Below are 16561 nucleotides of genomic sequence, written 5' to 3'. Positions count from 1 at the left end.
ATGGGCCTAATTGAAGATTTTATTCTAAATTTGACAATCAACTCAAACTTTGGGTTGAAATAATAATAATAATCTAGCTAAGTACATTTCTTGTCGAGTAATGAAGAAATTAATGCAACTTAAATACGACATCGTGTTTGAGTGGAATAGGTCATTACTCATTTGGCGTGTCCAACAATGTATATTTGTGTGACTTCAATTAAGGTTTTTCCCTTTTGGGACATTTGGAGCCCACCATTTATTTCTCATTGATATTAATATGAGTGAATGCTGCAATATTTGGTAAAAGTGCAAGAAGAAAAATCTTATCTGAAAACGACGCTTTAGCTGATTTTTTGTTAAGAGGAAATTGTTTAATTTTAAACATGCCATTATCTATCACGTGCATTTGGATCACGGATCTAATTTTTTTATTCAGTAGTTAAAATTAGACACCACAAGCCCAATTAATAAAATGGTATTAAAAATAAAATTTATGGTACAAATATTTTTAATTAATAAAATAATAATGTTGTTTAGATATATAGCACCATTAGTAATCAACGTAGAAACTTGACAATCTCATACTTCATTCTATCTTATTTGACTTGACTTGGCATGTACTAGTAATTTTTTTTCTTTGAATTGTTCCATTTGAATTTGCATATTTCCTTTTAAGATAATTATTATAGATGACATAATATATGAACTCACTCACTTTTATACTACGATCTTACCCCACCTTACTGAAAAGAAACAAGTTAATTGAAATGGAACGGAGAGGAGTAACAATTATCTTTTATGTATATTTTTTCATATTATGAAATCATTGCATAACAATTTCATCAGTAAAAATTACAAATACATTTCTTTTGATGAGATGTACTGGGATTAATCAAGCATGAATATTCCACAACAAAAAATAGAAAATTATTAATGACTTGGTTCACATACAAAAAGGATTACTAATTGTTTTAGGATAAGTTAAAACAAAAAAATATAGTACTCTAACAAAGATAAATATGAATTAATCCACCAGAACCTTTTAGCTTGAGCTGAAAACTAGGAATATTTTTTGGAAAAAGAAAGAACTGAAACAAACAAATCATTACATAAAAAACCTTAAAGAATATTTTCATAATATATCATTTCAAATTCATCTCTCTAACTCACAATTCACTCTCTAAATTATAAACTCAATTATCCAAACACTTTAATAACTTGCTAACTCTTGAGACATTACATCTTACAAGTTATTGGAGCTTATAAGCTTATTTAAAATAAGCTTATCCAAACACCTCCTTAGTGAGAGAGTAGACAATCAGTCATGGACTCAAACATACACATAAGGGCTTTAGGGTTTAGGATTTAGAAAAAAAAACCTATGGGCTTAATTCAACAATGTGTATAAACAAAGGCCCAAAAACCCTCAATGAAAATTGTCTGTATATATGACCATACAACCCCAATAATTATATAGGCATTTTGCTCAAATTGCAGCAAACACTATTGCTAGTAAGATCATTATGCCACTATTTGGGGTGGGGATGGGGGTGGGGCATCAATGACAACTCAAATTTCACATAAAATGAATCTTACATACCATATCCATGCCCCATACCATATGAATCCATGAAACCAGCATGACCGTGACCGTGGTGGCCGTGCTCATGTCCGTGACCATGATGGTGTTGGTCGTCGTTTGTAGCAGTATGCTTCTCCTCGGAACGATCAGGGATTGTATCTTCTACGGCTTTTCTGGGTGATTTTGGTAACGAGGACACAAACTCGTAAATGCTCTCAGCTACCTCCTCCGAATTATGTTCCTATAACAACAAATAATTCTATGGTCAAACTGAAATATCATCAGCAATCAACACAGATCCCAAATAACTAGCTCCATGAATCTTATTATACATATGGCTATTGAGCAGCAACGCTACGTGATCAACATAAAACGGGTCACAAGTCCCTTCTGAAATGTTTTCTAAACGTTCTACTCGAAGCAGCATATGATGAAAAGGAGTGACAGATGATACACAAAATTGAGTCCATTGGAGAATCACCAGCTCAAGTGGCTGATTTTAGTGGGCAAAACAAATGTTTCAAGCATGATCCATGCTTTTCTCATTTGACATAAGTGATGCTCAACTATTACAGAATTCTATAGTAAAACAAACTAGTCCTAAAAGTGTTCATAGGTTTTTTGTTTTAGGCGGATTTCGACTAACAAGAATGTGTCACTCAAGGGTCTTTTATATGGGAAAAAGATTAACCATCAACTTAAGTTCAGTAATCAACATTCAGTGTAGCTGTGAATACATGGATGACTACTACAACAGCTCGCCTAATGACAACCGATTTAATCTAAAGGGAATTAAAAATGGCATTAAAATAGCCCCAAATTTCAGCTTCATTTGTATCAATCAAGGATAAAAGGCAGTGAGAGAGCAAGCCACAATCATATGCTCCTGCAACAGGTAGGGTCTTTCCCATGCAGTGAGACAATCGAAATAGGGAAGTATTGGAAAGTAGGAACAGCTCAAAAGTTCTATTCTAATTAGTAGTAATTACTAAATTGTTTGATGCAACTATAGCAATTTAATAGTCACTTCAGATATTATATAGTTTGCTGAAAGGGGCCATCTAAATGATGAAGGTTTCAAGCCTATGTACATTAGTGGCTGGATCTTTCTTGTTCTCATATAATGGCATTTTAAAAGATGTCGATGAAGCAGATGTTGCAGAGATTATAGGAAAAAGCAGCATCTCTTCATACCAAACACAATATTCAAAATAAAGTGAACTTGGAGCTAAAGTAGAGACATTCAGCTTCAAGCCTTCAATCTCTAAGCCACTATTAATAACACTTGGGCTGTTGGGCATTAACAGAAGTTATTTAATATCAGAAAGCAGTCAAATAACAAACTTGTGCATACATCTAAGATTCCATGAAACAAAACAGCAACAGTAAAAAACACCACAAAAACTGCCATAAGAGGTATGCAATAACCAGTACAAGAATGTAACAAATTCCCACCTGCATCCATCGCCCACCGGAATGAGTGACGAATTTAGCTTGAAGAAGGGCATCAGCCGTTTGCCGGCCCTCAGAAGTCCATTCATCAGACCAGCCACCGGACCAAATCACTTGGAACGGCAGTCCTTTAACACCATCTCGACTGCTCCATTCAGACAAATCAAAGCTACAATTGAGCTTCTTCCCCATCCCAACCACAGCACTTGCCCCACCCCTCCCCTTCAACAGAATCCTATGCGCCTCAGCCTCGGCTGCAACAACTGATTTCACACAACATTTTCCAAGAACCATCTCAAACACGAACCTGAACCCCAACACAATCTCCCTCACCACAGGTACTCCCACCACCCAAAGAGGCAATGCCATCCCACTAGGAGCACCATCAAGAACCACCACACTCCTAATCAATCCCCGGTTTTCGGATATCCAGTTGGCACTCAACCCTAATGCGGAATCGTGCAACACCAAATCCACAGGCGCCAGCTCCATAGAATCCACCACTTGCCCCAACACTCTCCCCATTTCCTCACTCCCCAATTCTATGGGTTTAACTCTCTCTCTCTTCGAAACCCTCACCTCCTTCTCCTCCAAGTTCACATACCCTTGTTCAACAAGCTGATCAAACCCCCAAAAAATCCCCTTTTCTCTAATATCTTCATACACATCCCACATCTTGCTAAAGGGATCACTCCCGCCTACACTCTCCTCCATCACAACAACAGATTTATCCGAGAAACCGGATCCCGGAAGATCAATGGCTACAGCGCGCACATTCCTAGTGCCTAATGACTTAACAACATGTTGAAAAGAAAAGGAACTAGAACCTGCGCCGTGCACGATTAGAACACGGCTGTCTGCGTTGAGGGGCCCTTGTTGAATGGAAAAGACCTCAACTTGCGGGTGATTGAGCGCTGTTTGGACCTTGAGGGTGCGCCCATTGGAGTAGTGGCGGCGGAGAATTGGGGGGAGTTTCAGAAACCAAGACTTGGGATCTTGCGGGGAGAGAGAAGAGACGAGAAGGCAAGTAAGGGTGATCAGAGAGACGGAAAGGGTGAAGTAGAACCAGAAAGAAAATGGGTTCACGGCGGCGGTTTCTGCGGATTTGGTCGGCGGAGAGACGGGCTTGGGCTCGGGCTCGGGCTCGGGCTCCGGCGTGGGCTTTGGATTGGATTTACGGTGGCGCAGTTGCGGCGGTGACTGTGGCTCCTCACTTATGATGGCCATTGCTGAGGTGAGCAGTAGGCATGGACTGACGGAGGAAGTAAAAATGAAAGGAGAGGAAAAAGAGGGAATTTTTTGTATAAAGTGCGAGCTCGACTCCAGATTCAATCACTGCATCTTTTTGCACGCGCATAACATAAAGTTTCAATTCTCAAGCTTTTGCAGAAATCTACTTTGCTCCTATTTCAATGTAACTTTGAAATGAATACACCTTTCAAGGTTCAAACACAAATAATCTGCATCGATGTATCTTTGAATTTCTTTATTTATATATGAATTTATCAAAAATAAATAAAAATATTAAAAAATAAATATTCTTTTCGTTTCATGTAAAATGTTGTTTAAGCACAAGTATTAAGATGTACATGATTTAAATATAAAATAAATTAAATTTATAACAAAGTTGGAAAAAGAAAATACTAGCTTTTTAAATATTTATATCAAAACAAATACTAGAGAGATCGATAAAAATAATACGATTAATCAATTATTTATTTAGATGAATTGAAACTTTGGGATATATCAGTACCTTTGATTATTTCTATCATTTAAATTAATTTTATTTATTTTATCCCATTGAAATAGTGGGATTAGAGAATCCTATTATTAAAAATAAAAAATACTTAATCATAATCATGTAAAGTAAACGTCTTCATAGTGAATAACTTTTTTATATATACTAATTTATTATATTGAGAGTGTTTGTTATTTGTTGAGTGTCATAAAATAAATAAGACATTTCAAGTGAGACATTCCAACTAGAAAAGCAAGATGTTTTAAGTGGAACAAAGTGAGTAATTTATAATAAAATAAGACAGAGAATTCCCCTTAAAAAAAAAGACAGAGAATATAATTTATTGGAAGTATATTTATCAAATCAAGTAGAAGAAAGAACTAATTGTGGTGAAAAATAGGAAAGTAAGACATCTAAATGGGATGAAGGGTTTAGTTTATAATAAAACATGAGAGAGAATATATTTTTTTAAGAATATAATTATAAAAAATAAAAATAAAAGAGAGAACTAATTATGGTGCAAAATAATACACTATTTACTCCATTTAAATAGGTCTCATGGTCCGAGCATGTTTTTTTTTTTTTTTTTTTTTTTTTTTAAGGGAGGGCATGGATGCTAAAAAAGTGTAGTTTGTATAAACGAGATATATTTGTCAAAATTGGTATGAGAACTATTCGTAGACAACAATAACACAAAATTCTTTGAAATTATAGTACTATATTAAATAGTAAATATTTATATTATTTAAAATTTAAATTTTTATTTATGTGTGTGTTGCACATACAATTTAACTAGTCCAGTGATATATGTTTGAATAATTTATATACTATTATTATTATAATATACTTATAAATTAGGACTAACTGTAAATACATAAAGTACTCCAAATGCGTGAAAATATTCCGAATGTAATTAACATATGTGCACAGCAACATTTGGAACAATCATTTCTTTTCTTTTACTTAAAAGAGTTGGAATTACTATTACTAGCTACATAGTTTACTGTGAACATGGCTGCAGCAGCAGCCTATCAACATAGTCACCACCATAATTGTTTGCTCAAAAGGATCATAGGTTTGAGCCTTGCTGAATTCCTCCAAAACCCCAACCTCCACCACCCCAACCCCGACCGACGGGCTGCTGGTAGTTTCCTTCTCCCCAACCACCGCCCTGCTTCACTGCTCCCGAACCTCCATCTCCCCAACCCCGGCTGCTTTGCTGTTGCTGTTGCTGATTTCCTTCGCCCCAACCCCGGCTGCTTTGCTGTAGCTGTTGCTGATTTCCGTGGCCCCAACCACGGCTGCTGTGCTGTTGCTGTTGCTGATTTCCTTCACCCCAACCCAGGCTGCTTTGCTGTTGCTGGTTTCCTTCTCGCCAACCACCACCACCCTGCAGCATTGCTCCCCAACCCTGATTGCTTTGCTGTTGCTGTTGCTGATTTCCTCCTCCCCAACCACCACCACCACCCTGCAGCATTGCTCCCCATCTGTTTGGCTCAGATACTCCCCAACTGCCGCCTCTAGCTTGACATGTTTCTTCCCAACCTCCTCCTGCTCGCGTCACCTCCCACTGCTGACTGTTTGTCGTGCCCCTTCCATCAGGCATCCCTCTCCAGACTTCATCTGTCCGTGCCCTCTTAGCCAACGAAGTCCCGACCAGCACGCCTTTCTGCATTTGCTTTTGCTTCCCTTTCCCTGGCTGTGTTCCTGGACGACTTTTCATGTAGATTGTATGGTGCATAGATTTTTTCTTTCTTTTCCCAGTTACTATTCTTCTGTTCTGGTTTCCTTGAGACTGAACAGCGGGGAACTGTGCAGTCACATTGAAATTTGTAATACCTCTAGGAATCGAGGTAGGGGTGCCCTCAACCCCAAACAAAAGATCCTTCAGTTGAAGTCCAATCTGCCCCCCCATGAAGGAGGTGAGATGCCAAATAGATGTCTCTATACATTTGTAGATCCGTTTCACCTCTGCTGGTCCCACGGCCCTCGCAACATTCTGGGATGTATCAGTAAAATCCTCTACCTGTGGAAGTGGTATTCGTCATGTTGCATCAAAAAGCATCAAATTTTGAGACAAGAGAGTAGGTATAATTACACTGATACAGGCAACTTTAGAATTCCAAGTTTTGGATGTCCACGAAGCAGTGCATGTGCTCGCACAGAGACCTTTCGACCAAAGTATTTCAACAGAAGATAACTGCAAATTTAACAAAACCCATCACAGTTGCTGACAAAATGATATTATAACATTATGGGTCTTAACTCTTGAGGATTAGAAACAGGTATTTATCTTAATATTGATAAGTAACTGCCATCATAAAAGGAGTACCTTGAGGAGTAGAGTGATGAAGAGTTCAGCCAATGATTCCTTATTTCTTTTCCCATAACTCAAAAAATTAGGCATTGATTTCTCTACCGTCGCAGGATCAGTACCATCTAGTTTGATAAGTATTTAAACGCCACTTAGTAAGAAGGTAGGAAAGAAAAGTGAGGGCACCTTTCAATTGAGAAGAGGGCACTTTTTAGTTAAATATATGCACAAAAATAAAATAAGAGAATCATTATCTTGTTAAACAATATTAACATTTATATTTAGTTTTAACAATTCAAAACAAATAATTAGAAGAATGTGCCACATCTTTGTGGTGTGGACAGAAAGAGGGTGCCCTTTCTAAGAGAAAATACACTCCATATTAGAAATAATACATGTAGGAGGGAAAAGGGGAGAGAGAGAGAGAGAGAGGATATAAAAGAGTTGCAACATAAAATTTCTGCATAAAGACTGTTAGACATATAAGTTAGGGAGCCCTAACTTAACCCAAAACCATGGTCAAGGGTAAAGTGTTGACCCCCTCTTATATACCATTCACACTTTCATGTGGAACCGACGTGGAATATCATAACAATCCATCCCCCATTAAGACCAGACGTCCACGGACGGCTCTCACTCTGGGGAGCCTTCGATCGACTCAGGCAGGTCGCCTTAGAGCCCCTGGAGTCGTGCGGCACTCTCCCCAGGTAGCCCTCTCCCGTAAACTTCCAGATCCAGCAGGTCGGACCAAATTGTTAGACATATAAGTTAGGGAGCCCTAACTTAACCCAAAACCATGGTCAAGGGTAAAGGGTTGACCCCCCTCTTATATACCATTCCACACTTTCATGTGGAACCGATGTGGGATATCGTAACAATACGAGGTACTAGCCATACGAAAAGCAACCAAGAATGCAAGGAAAACCTATGCCCAAGACAGGGATGGTGATAAGGTAACGACACCGGAAGCTATGGTTATCATGTATTCTAAAGATATGAAAGAAACAAGTTCGGTGCAGGATATCTACCTTTGAAGATAGCAGAAAATGGAGGAAGAATAGGAGGAGTCCGAGTCTGTGGGAATAGGAAGACCATGGAATAAGGAAGACAGAAAAAACTTTAATATATCAAGATGTACCATAAAGGAAAAAAGGAAATTAATAATTGTAAAAGCCCTGAAGATAATTTTGGGCAAAAAAACGAGTTAAACCAACATTGAGTTGTCAGTTAACGAACGCCAAAAGTCATAGCTCAGTGTGAAACAACAGAGCATGATTAGTCTATCCTACAAAATGACATGACTAGAAAGATACCAACTTGACAATTCAATAAGGGGTAATGTTAGTTACCAACTTACCATTTTCTTGAGAAATGTTAGTTACCAACTTACCATTTTCTTGAGAAAAATAGCCTTCTACTAAACATAAGATTCATCGTTAAAAAAATCACCTACTTTGACCGGATTTTGGTTTTAGACACACTTTATAAAACGTTTAAATAATGACCTCAATTTTCAATATGTAGCAAAACAGACACTTCCTCAATTTTTCAACGACTGGAAAAATTTCATGGAATAATTTTTTCAAGATCCAACAGTTTGTTTCATCTGGATTTTCTACCATTGCAAGAGTACCAAAAAAAAATTGTCACAGCATTTTTCTGAACTTGATGGAGACTCTTTTTGAATTTTTATAGTAGAATACATCTTATTTTACAGAAACACACTGGTTTTATTTTATATAGGCACATGTCTCAACAAGTATCCTCTTCTATATATCAGATACTGTGTATAGTCATTTTAAGGCATTTCTGTTACAGACTTACAGGTTATGTTCAATGTTTGTCTCTCAAACAGATTCATTGGATACCATTTCAATAAATTGAAGACTAATTTATAAACATATTCAGACCAAGCATGGACCTAAAAGAGAATTAGCCTATAACAACTGAACCCCCAACCAGCAAGAAAATGAAAATGACAACAAGAACAACCATAAATCAAGAAACATGCCAAATTGCAATGGCAGATATAATAAATATGCACCAAAAAAGCATACCTGCAAATGAAATGCGACCAAGAGTATTATGGAGAGAGAATTAAGGGTTTTATCTTTTGAACTGTTGATGTTGTGTGCTTTAGCCCAAGTCTTCATCTGTGGAGCCAGATCAATTAATGTTCATTAAAATTTAGAACATGCAGAAGCAAATTTCTTAGTTAACAACAAAAATACACTGCATAAGAGTCCGACAGTTAACTCTCTGCAGGGAAGACTAGAAATATATATTGATCTTCTAAAATTAAAATTGAAAAATCAATTGTCACAAGGTAAATGGGAGCCGAGTCAGCAGACAGCAGCTCTAGCAGGACTCTTTCCTCAATCCTTTGATACCTGACCCTCATGCTTCAAGGTGCGAAGCTCCACAACCCACCATCAGCATTAAAGTAATCAATAAAGACTATATAGTTTAAAAACATAGGAATTTCAACTAAGATGTACCCCCTTTATCATGTTCCTCATTGTTTTGAAGAAGAACTACAAGGCTAGTAACTACGAGGCAGCAATCCTTTTATGCTCGTTCAGGAATTGCCAACATGTATCTCATATTGCATTCACCTAATGTATTTTTTTCCCCTTACCTCTTCGGAGGGTTATTTGACCTTGACAGTCATGAAGTTTCACATTTAATTTAATCCATCACAACAACGTACAAGGCCATCCTAACTCATCTTGCCAGCATGTAGCCATCACACTGTACAAGGCACATTTCAGTGCCAGCATATAGCCCCATCACATTGTCCAAGCCCCAAAATAGCAACCATAAATTGAATGGTCCGTAATATAAATATCAAATATGGATAACAAAAGGCTGGAATGGCAAATGGCATAATAAAACATAATAACAAGGAGTTGAAGATGGTGTCTTACCAAAAAGCTTAGCTTTTTAAACCTTTCATCAATGGATGAGATTATCCAAATAATCTGGGATTTTGAAATCCCATCTCTATTTTCGACTGATATATCACACTCAACTCCAGTTCCACGGTCAACACATTTCAAAATGGGTACCTTTGCGGTGGTAATAGGAAGGACACCGGAAACATGCCCCATACCTAACGAAAAAATATGCCCCATTCTATGTCAATCGGAATAGTTTTCGTAGGAAAAGACCAAACTGAAGTGTGGAAATGTATCCAAAATTTCAAATTGAACTTGGTGAACTTCAAGGATACTCATGTTTCTTCAAGTTGGTTTTGAAATAAAAAGTAAATAATTCCAAGGGCAAGCTGATTGACTCTGAATATCCAAGACAAGTTAATGTAAATTAGCAGCAAACTTCCTCTGAAAACCATTCTCTTGTGGCAGTATTCATATTGCACTTTTTACTAACTTAATTTGTAACATTATTTTACACATTTGCATACAGGATTCATACATATTGGAAGCGCCTCTATCTACAGTCTGCCATGTTCTTTCAGAATGGCCCTTTGAAAAGTGTATTCAACTACCCAGCATCCCTAACAGATATGTCTACTTTTTAAGGTCAAATTAGACTAGAATAGAATCTTCACTAAGTTGACAAGATAAGCAAGAAATATGTTCAGAAAGACAATGAAATCTTGTCTTATATTGTAAGAAAAAGCGAAAAAGTAAACTGGAAACCATACTCTGTATAGCATACAGCTTTCTTGCAAACTTTCTCAAAGTCTGGATCTTCTTTTCACGTGGAAAATCAACTCCCCCTGTGCTAAAATTTACTGAAAGGTCCAGATCACTCGTAGTGCTGAAGAGATCCATTACAAAAGAACCAAATTCAACCACGATGGGAATATCCTTTGAGGTACCTGACAAGACAAACATTAACCATAAATATCAGAATAATCTATATAGATTCACCAGATACAAGAGTAGATAATACTGGACTAGACTAAGCAAGTTCATGGTTCAATTTAAAAAGTAGAATACATGACTCTAGTTTCTTCCAGAAAATAACATAAATGATAAGAAAACAAATTATTTCCCAAAAGCGCTAAGGCAATAAAATCCATTAACAGCAAAGTGTTCACCGTAAAGTTCCTTTGCAATCTCATTGAAGACACGAATTAGATCTCTTCGAGCTTCATAATCAGTTTGTTTTGGTCGTCGATTGGCGTAAACATCTTGAAGCAGGGTGTCAAGGGAAGATACTCCTTCCTTAGTTACTTTAATAACCTGCAATTTCTTCAGTTCAAACTTTTCTGCCTTCTTCTGCAGAACTGTAATGCAATCATAACAAAGTGTAAGAGCCAGAACGTGCATAGCATTACTATATCAGTAACCTATCACTCCAAGGTAGAAAAATAGCATGTTTCATTCAGTGACTTGCTCTAACTGGTGAGGTCCACAAGCTAATTATCATGGGTCTTAGAAAGGGACCGAGGGCTGGTTTCTTCGTCTAAAGCAGGAATTTTCATCTTATCTTCGTCTAAACGTCTCAATCCCTATAAGTTTCAACTTTCAAGTACTGATGTAAGAGGAGTAAACAATTTGATATAAGACCATAAAGTAGTTCCATTAGATGGAAATAAATCAAGAACTACGATCAGTTTACTGAATTGATCTTGAGTCCAGCAATTTCGATTGGAAGACCTTACCCTCTACCTTATATTCCATTCCCATAAATTCAAGCTCGTTCACACACACGCCCAAAAATTGCACACACATTTAAACCTCATTAATCCAAAAACGGAAAATTCCTAAAAAAAATCTCCCGTTCAGTAGCGCTTCTATCCAAATTCCACACACCCAAATAGAGCAGTATATCATGCAAAAGCCCTCAAAGGCCTGTAGCGTCTAAAAATCTATTCACTAATGCAGCCATAACCAAGCATAAAATCTCCAATACTGACAGGATTAAACCCCATAGCATACCAGTCTTCTACGGTATAATACATGCGGACTTACATAAACATCAAGACGATCACATCAAGAATATGTTTGTGAAAGCCTTCGAAATCTCACCTTTTGCGCGCAACGCCATTGCCCAACAAAAATTTCTGGGTAATTAAGAACAACTGGTGAAGCATACGATTAAATAAACATAATGGTAGAATTGGCCAAATATTTGTGATGGGTTCTATGTCAATTCAATTTTAGGGTGGATGGATTGGGCAGTAAAGAAGGTGGATGCAATGCAAACAAACAATACATACAACTCGGCTCGCCTCTCAATTCTCGAATTTCAATATCCAATTAAATTTAACCGTATACTGAAAAATTAGGTGTAGATCCCATTCAGGTCTATGGCGCATCTATCCCATAGAGTTCAATAGCGTTTGCACCTAGGGTTGGCAATGGATCCGAGACCCGGTCCAGATCCGCGGATCCAGACCCTTTTTTTCGGATTTGGACCTTGCAAAATTTGGACCCGGCGGATCTGGACCGAATCTGGACCACTCTCTAAAAAATCGGATCCGGATCTGGAGTAGTTGATATAAAACCCAGATCCGGTTCAGATTCGGTCCATGGACCCGGTTATATTTAAATATATAATATTTTTATTTTTAATAATATGTAATATTTTTAATTCTCCAACCCTAAGCTCATTTTTATATTTTTTAAGCTCATTTTTATAAATTTTTTTTCTTTTCTTGTTTATGTTTTTGATAAGTAAAATGTATTTATTTCATGAAAACACAATATATATATACAAATAAATTGATAGTTCTAATTGCAAGTGAAACTAGGCACGAAACATGTTTATGCAATTTAGCAACTGTGGCTGGAGTAAACCTATCCTGACATGGGGAGGAGAGAGTAGTAGTAAACTAGTAATCATGGAAGTAAAGAAGCTGATCTTACAATTGACAATTAGAAGGTAGTTAAATGTAATTTGATGTAGGAAATATATTTAAGTATTGCTTATTCGAAATGTTAATTTTAGTCACAATTATTTTAGAAAAGAAAATAATATGGATCTGGGTCTGGACCCGAGACCCTGTGGATCTGGGTCTGGATCCCATTTTTTTGGATCCAATGGATCTGGACCGGATCTGGATCTAAGTTGAAAAACATGGATCTGGATCTGGACCAAACAGGATTCAGTCCAGATCCGGCCCATTGCCATCCCTATTTGCACCTTTACAGTATTTTCAATAATGATATATTAGGATAATAAAAATATGGTTAAATACTTTATAAAATAAATTTATTCAGATATTTTGGTTTAAAATGCAGAAGAATTTAGTTAATTTTGTTGTTTTCTCTATGTTGTAATTTTTTAATAACTTTTTTCAATTTTTATTATTTTTAAAGTACAAAATCTACAAAAAGAAAAATAATATTTCATCCGTCTCATTCTAATAGACTCGTTTTTTTTTTTTGATGAAATTACATTAGAAATAATACAAACCACACACACACCCCATGTCGATGTTGCAATAGAACAAACTCGTTTTCATTTTGAGTAAAAAAATATAGTACTTAATTGGTGTGGATCACACCACTTTTCTCCTAAAAGGTAGAGCGAAACAGGGGAATATAAAATAAAAAAGATGTTAAAAAATTACAATGTGGAGAAAACAATCAAACTAACTAAATCCTTTTTAACCGTGAACCAAATTTTTTAAATAAATTAAGTTTTAGAAAATTTTAACTTTTTTTTTTCAAACAAAATTTGTCCAAATAACATTACTCTTATATTTTTCCTCCCCAAATAACTTTCAAAAGAGAAGGAACATGAATTAAAAAAAAAAGTTAATGAATGTTTTCAAATAATAAAAAATTATTATACTTAAAAAGGGTAAAATAATAATAATAATAATAATAATAATAATAATAATAATAATAATAATAATAATAATAATAATAATAATAATAATAATAATAGTGGTGGTGTAGTGTTGGACAAGAAGTTATTTGGTGACCATCCAAAGATAAACGATACCAAAGTATTTGAGGGAAAGAGGAAATAACACCTCAAGTATCATATTTATAAATATAATAAAAAGATTAATTTTAATTAAATATATGTATGTTGAATATTAAAAAAACTAAACAAAAAAAGGATTCTTAATAAAAAATTGATATTATGAAAAAAAGGCTAAAAATTAAAATTAAAAAATAAATTTAGAGAAAAAAAAACAAGAGAAAATAGATAATTTTTTAAAATTTTAATCTTTAAATAACTTTTATATTTTAAATCAAATATTTACATAAAAATATATCAAATTAAAGTTTTTATCGTGATCTTAATTTGATATACATATTAAATATTTTCTAATTAATCAAATTCAAAATTTTAGAAAGAAATAATACAAAAAAAAAAATAAGAAAACACTGAAATAATTTTATTATAACTATAGAACTATCACTCAATTTTGAAATCAATTTCAAATTGAGATATTGACTTTTAATATAGTATAGATTAATTAATTTATAGTTAAAATTTATTGTATTTATAACACTCCCTTCATCCACTAAAAATAGTCATAAAAGAGGACGACACAAATTTTAATAAAAATTGTTAAGATATTGTAAGTGAAGAAATGATCCTATTTAAAAAGTAGTATTAATAATAATAATAATAATTAATTGTATTGTGAATGAATAAAAGGAACCCAGCATATGAGAAAAAGATTCCAAAAATAAAAATGAACTAAATTTTATGAACATCCCAAAATGACAAAAATGAACAAAACATTCCAAAAAAAAAAATGAACTAAATTTTATGAACATTCCAAAATGACAAAAATGGTCTATTTTTTGTGGACGCAGGGAATATATAAGATTTATTAATTTTTATAATTATAATTATAATTAGATCAAGACAGATTTATAAAAAAAATGTATTGCATTTGCCCTAGGACCGATTATTTTTTTTACATGATACGACAAGAATACAAACAAAATTAATAAATTAGCGTCCAATTTTAATTGTGTTCGTGCCAACACAATATTTCATGTCAAATCCATATCATTTTCAACTAAAACAATAATTTTGTATCCTATTTTGTTCTGATGTCCTCATTTGTTATTGATTTGTTTCTTAATTAAAATTTGAATTTATCGTGTTATGTTCATACTGTAATCGCTTTTGTTTATCGTCTTATCTAGTAGTATAAACAATAACGATTCGTCACACACTAATTGGCATAATTTCTCTTAATTCATTAGTAAGGAGTAACTTTTTTTTAAAAAAAATTACGATAAATATCTAATACATAATCAAATAAGCAATTTGAACGCAAGCGAGATCTCTATCATACAAAAAGGGGGAATACATTAGACAAAGGAGGGGAAATTAGGCGGGACTACTACGGGTACTTTAATACTCCCTCCGTCCCATTAAAGTTGACAACATTTCTATTTTGGGTGTCCCACTAAAGTTGGCCACTTTCTAAAAATGGCAAAAGTTTACTTTAATTAAGTCAATAATTACTCACTAATTTGGTCAACAATTGTAGGCCACTTTGTAAAAATACCAAAATTATTTTAATTAAGTCAACAATTACTCACTAATTTGGTCAACAATTGTAGGCCACACTCTATTAAAACATATAACACTCAATTTCTTAATCTCCGTGCCGAAACGAATGTTGCCAACTTTAGCGGGACGGAGGGAGTAATGTATATTACTTTCTCAAAAAAAAAAAATGTATATTAGCGCATTTATCGATAATTAAGTCTAATAATGCTTGTTAAAGCATATATCGATAATTAAGTTCTTTGTTTTAAATAAGAGAATAAAATAATGTTGGATATTTCCTCAAAAATAGTCCAATGACACAATAGGGAAATAGTCTCATCTCAGATATTTCCTCAAAAATAGTCTAATGACACAATATTAACAAAATGATTGAATATATTTTAAATATCTCAATATTGAAGGTAATTTCTATAAACAAAATTAACATATTAAACTAGGAAACTTGAACTAAAACTATTTTGGTGTGGAAATGCTTGAAATAAAAATCTGCATAAATACCAGAAGTTGAACGAGAGCTTTTTTTTTTTTGTTCTCCTTTTTTTCAAAAGTGAAGATGGATGAAGAAACAACAAATATATACTCTTCCAAAAACGATGGAATCTAAAAAAATTAGAGGCGTTCCTTCAGAGAAGTATAGAAATTTGTTATCAATCACTAGATGTTCAGAATTAGCATGGTTTACAGTAAAATCATCACCAGGAACACCAAAAAAAAAAAAAAAAAAGAAACGAAGAAGGGGATGGGAAAGGCTCAGATAGACATGAGAGAGTTATTTTCCCGGACCTTACACAAAGAAGGCCTCGTAATGAGCTGGGATTATTCATCTTATCATCATCGCAACTACCACCATTTCTCCCCTTAATAAACAAACTTACAAATTAAATTTACCTTACCACATACAAGGAGGGGAAGGCGGATTCGCCTGAATAAGATGATGATATATTGATATGCAGTGCTGCGATTTGCGGAGGAGGTTTCAATTAAAGGCAGAAATTAGGGTTCCAAATCAAAAATAGATGGGCTCAGC

At 34.8% G+C, this 16561-nt stretch overlaps 3 protein-coding genes and 2 non-coding genes across 6 annotated transcripts in view; 1 reads left to right on the top strand and 4 right to left on the bottom strand.

Annotated features, from left to right (window-relative positions):
* Positions 1-16561, top strand: part of LOC131008955 (uncharacterized) — a 984029-nt gene that overhangs the window by 105678 nt on the left and 861790 nt on the right. The gene's annotated exons all lie outside the window — the stretch shown is intronic.
* On the bottom strand, positions 1388-4451 carry LOC131008950 (protein AUXIN RESPONSE 4). The gene is made up of 2 exons (XM_057936095.1): positions 3020-4451; positions 1388-1805 (listed from the first exon to the last, which is right to left on the bottom strand). Exons 1-2 carry the CDS (start codon positions 4241-4243, stop codon positions 1575-1577), a joined length of 1455 nt encoding a protein of 484 aa, XP_057792078.1. The 5' UTR covers positions 4244-4451; the 3' UTR covers positions 1388-1574.
* LOC131008932 (uncharacterized) lies at positions 5644-12388 on the bottom strand. The gene is made up of 9 exons (XM_057936053.1): positions 12069-12388; positions 11135-11323; positions 10736-10912; positions 9996-10180; positions 9126-9221; positions 8097-8142; positions 7087-7193; positions 6853-6954; positions 5644-6780 (listed from the first exon to the last, which is right to left on the bottom strand). Exons 1-9 carry the CDS (start codon positions 12085-12087, stop codon positions 5824-5826), a joined length of 1878 nt encoding a protein of 625 aa, XP_057792036.1. The 5' UTR covers positions 12088-12388; the 3' UTR covers positions 5644-5823.
* Positions 16151-16237, bottom strand: LOC131013764 (small nucleolar RNA snoR53Y). Its single transcript, XR_009097847.1, has one exon. It is a non-coding gene; the product is annotated as a small nucleolar RNA snoR53Y (small nucleolar RNA).
* LOC131013760 (small nucleolar RNA snoR69Y) lies at positions 16277-16379 on the bottom strand. The gene has a single exon (XR_009097843.1). It is a non-coding gene; the product is annotated as a small nucleolar RNA snoR69Y (small nucleolar RNA).

The sequence above is a fragment of the Salvia miltiorrhiza genome, chromosome 2 (genome assembly GCF_028751815.1).
Source record: "Salvia miltiorrhiza cultivar Shanhuang (shh) chromosome 2, IMPLAD_Smil_shh, whole genome shotgun sequence".
NCBI classification, from domain to species: Eukaryota; Viridiplantae; Streptophyta; class Magnoliopsida; order Lamiales; family Lamiaceae; genus Salvia; species Salvia miltiorrhiza.
The sequence above is the reverse complement of the archived record's forward strand: the minus strand, read 5'-3'. Positions and strand labels throughout refer to the sequence as shown.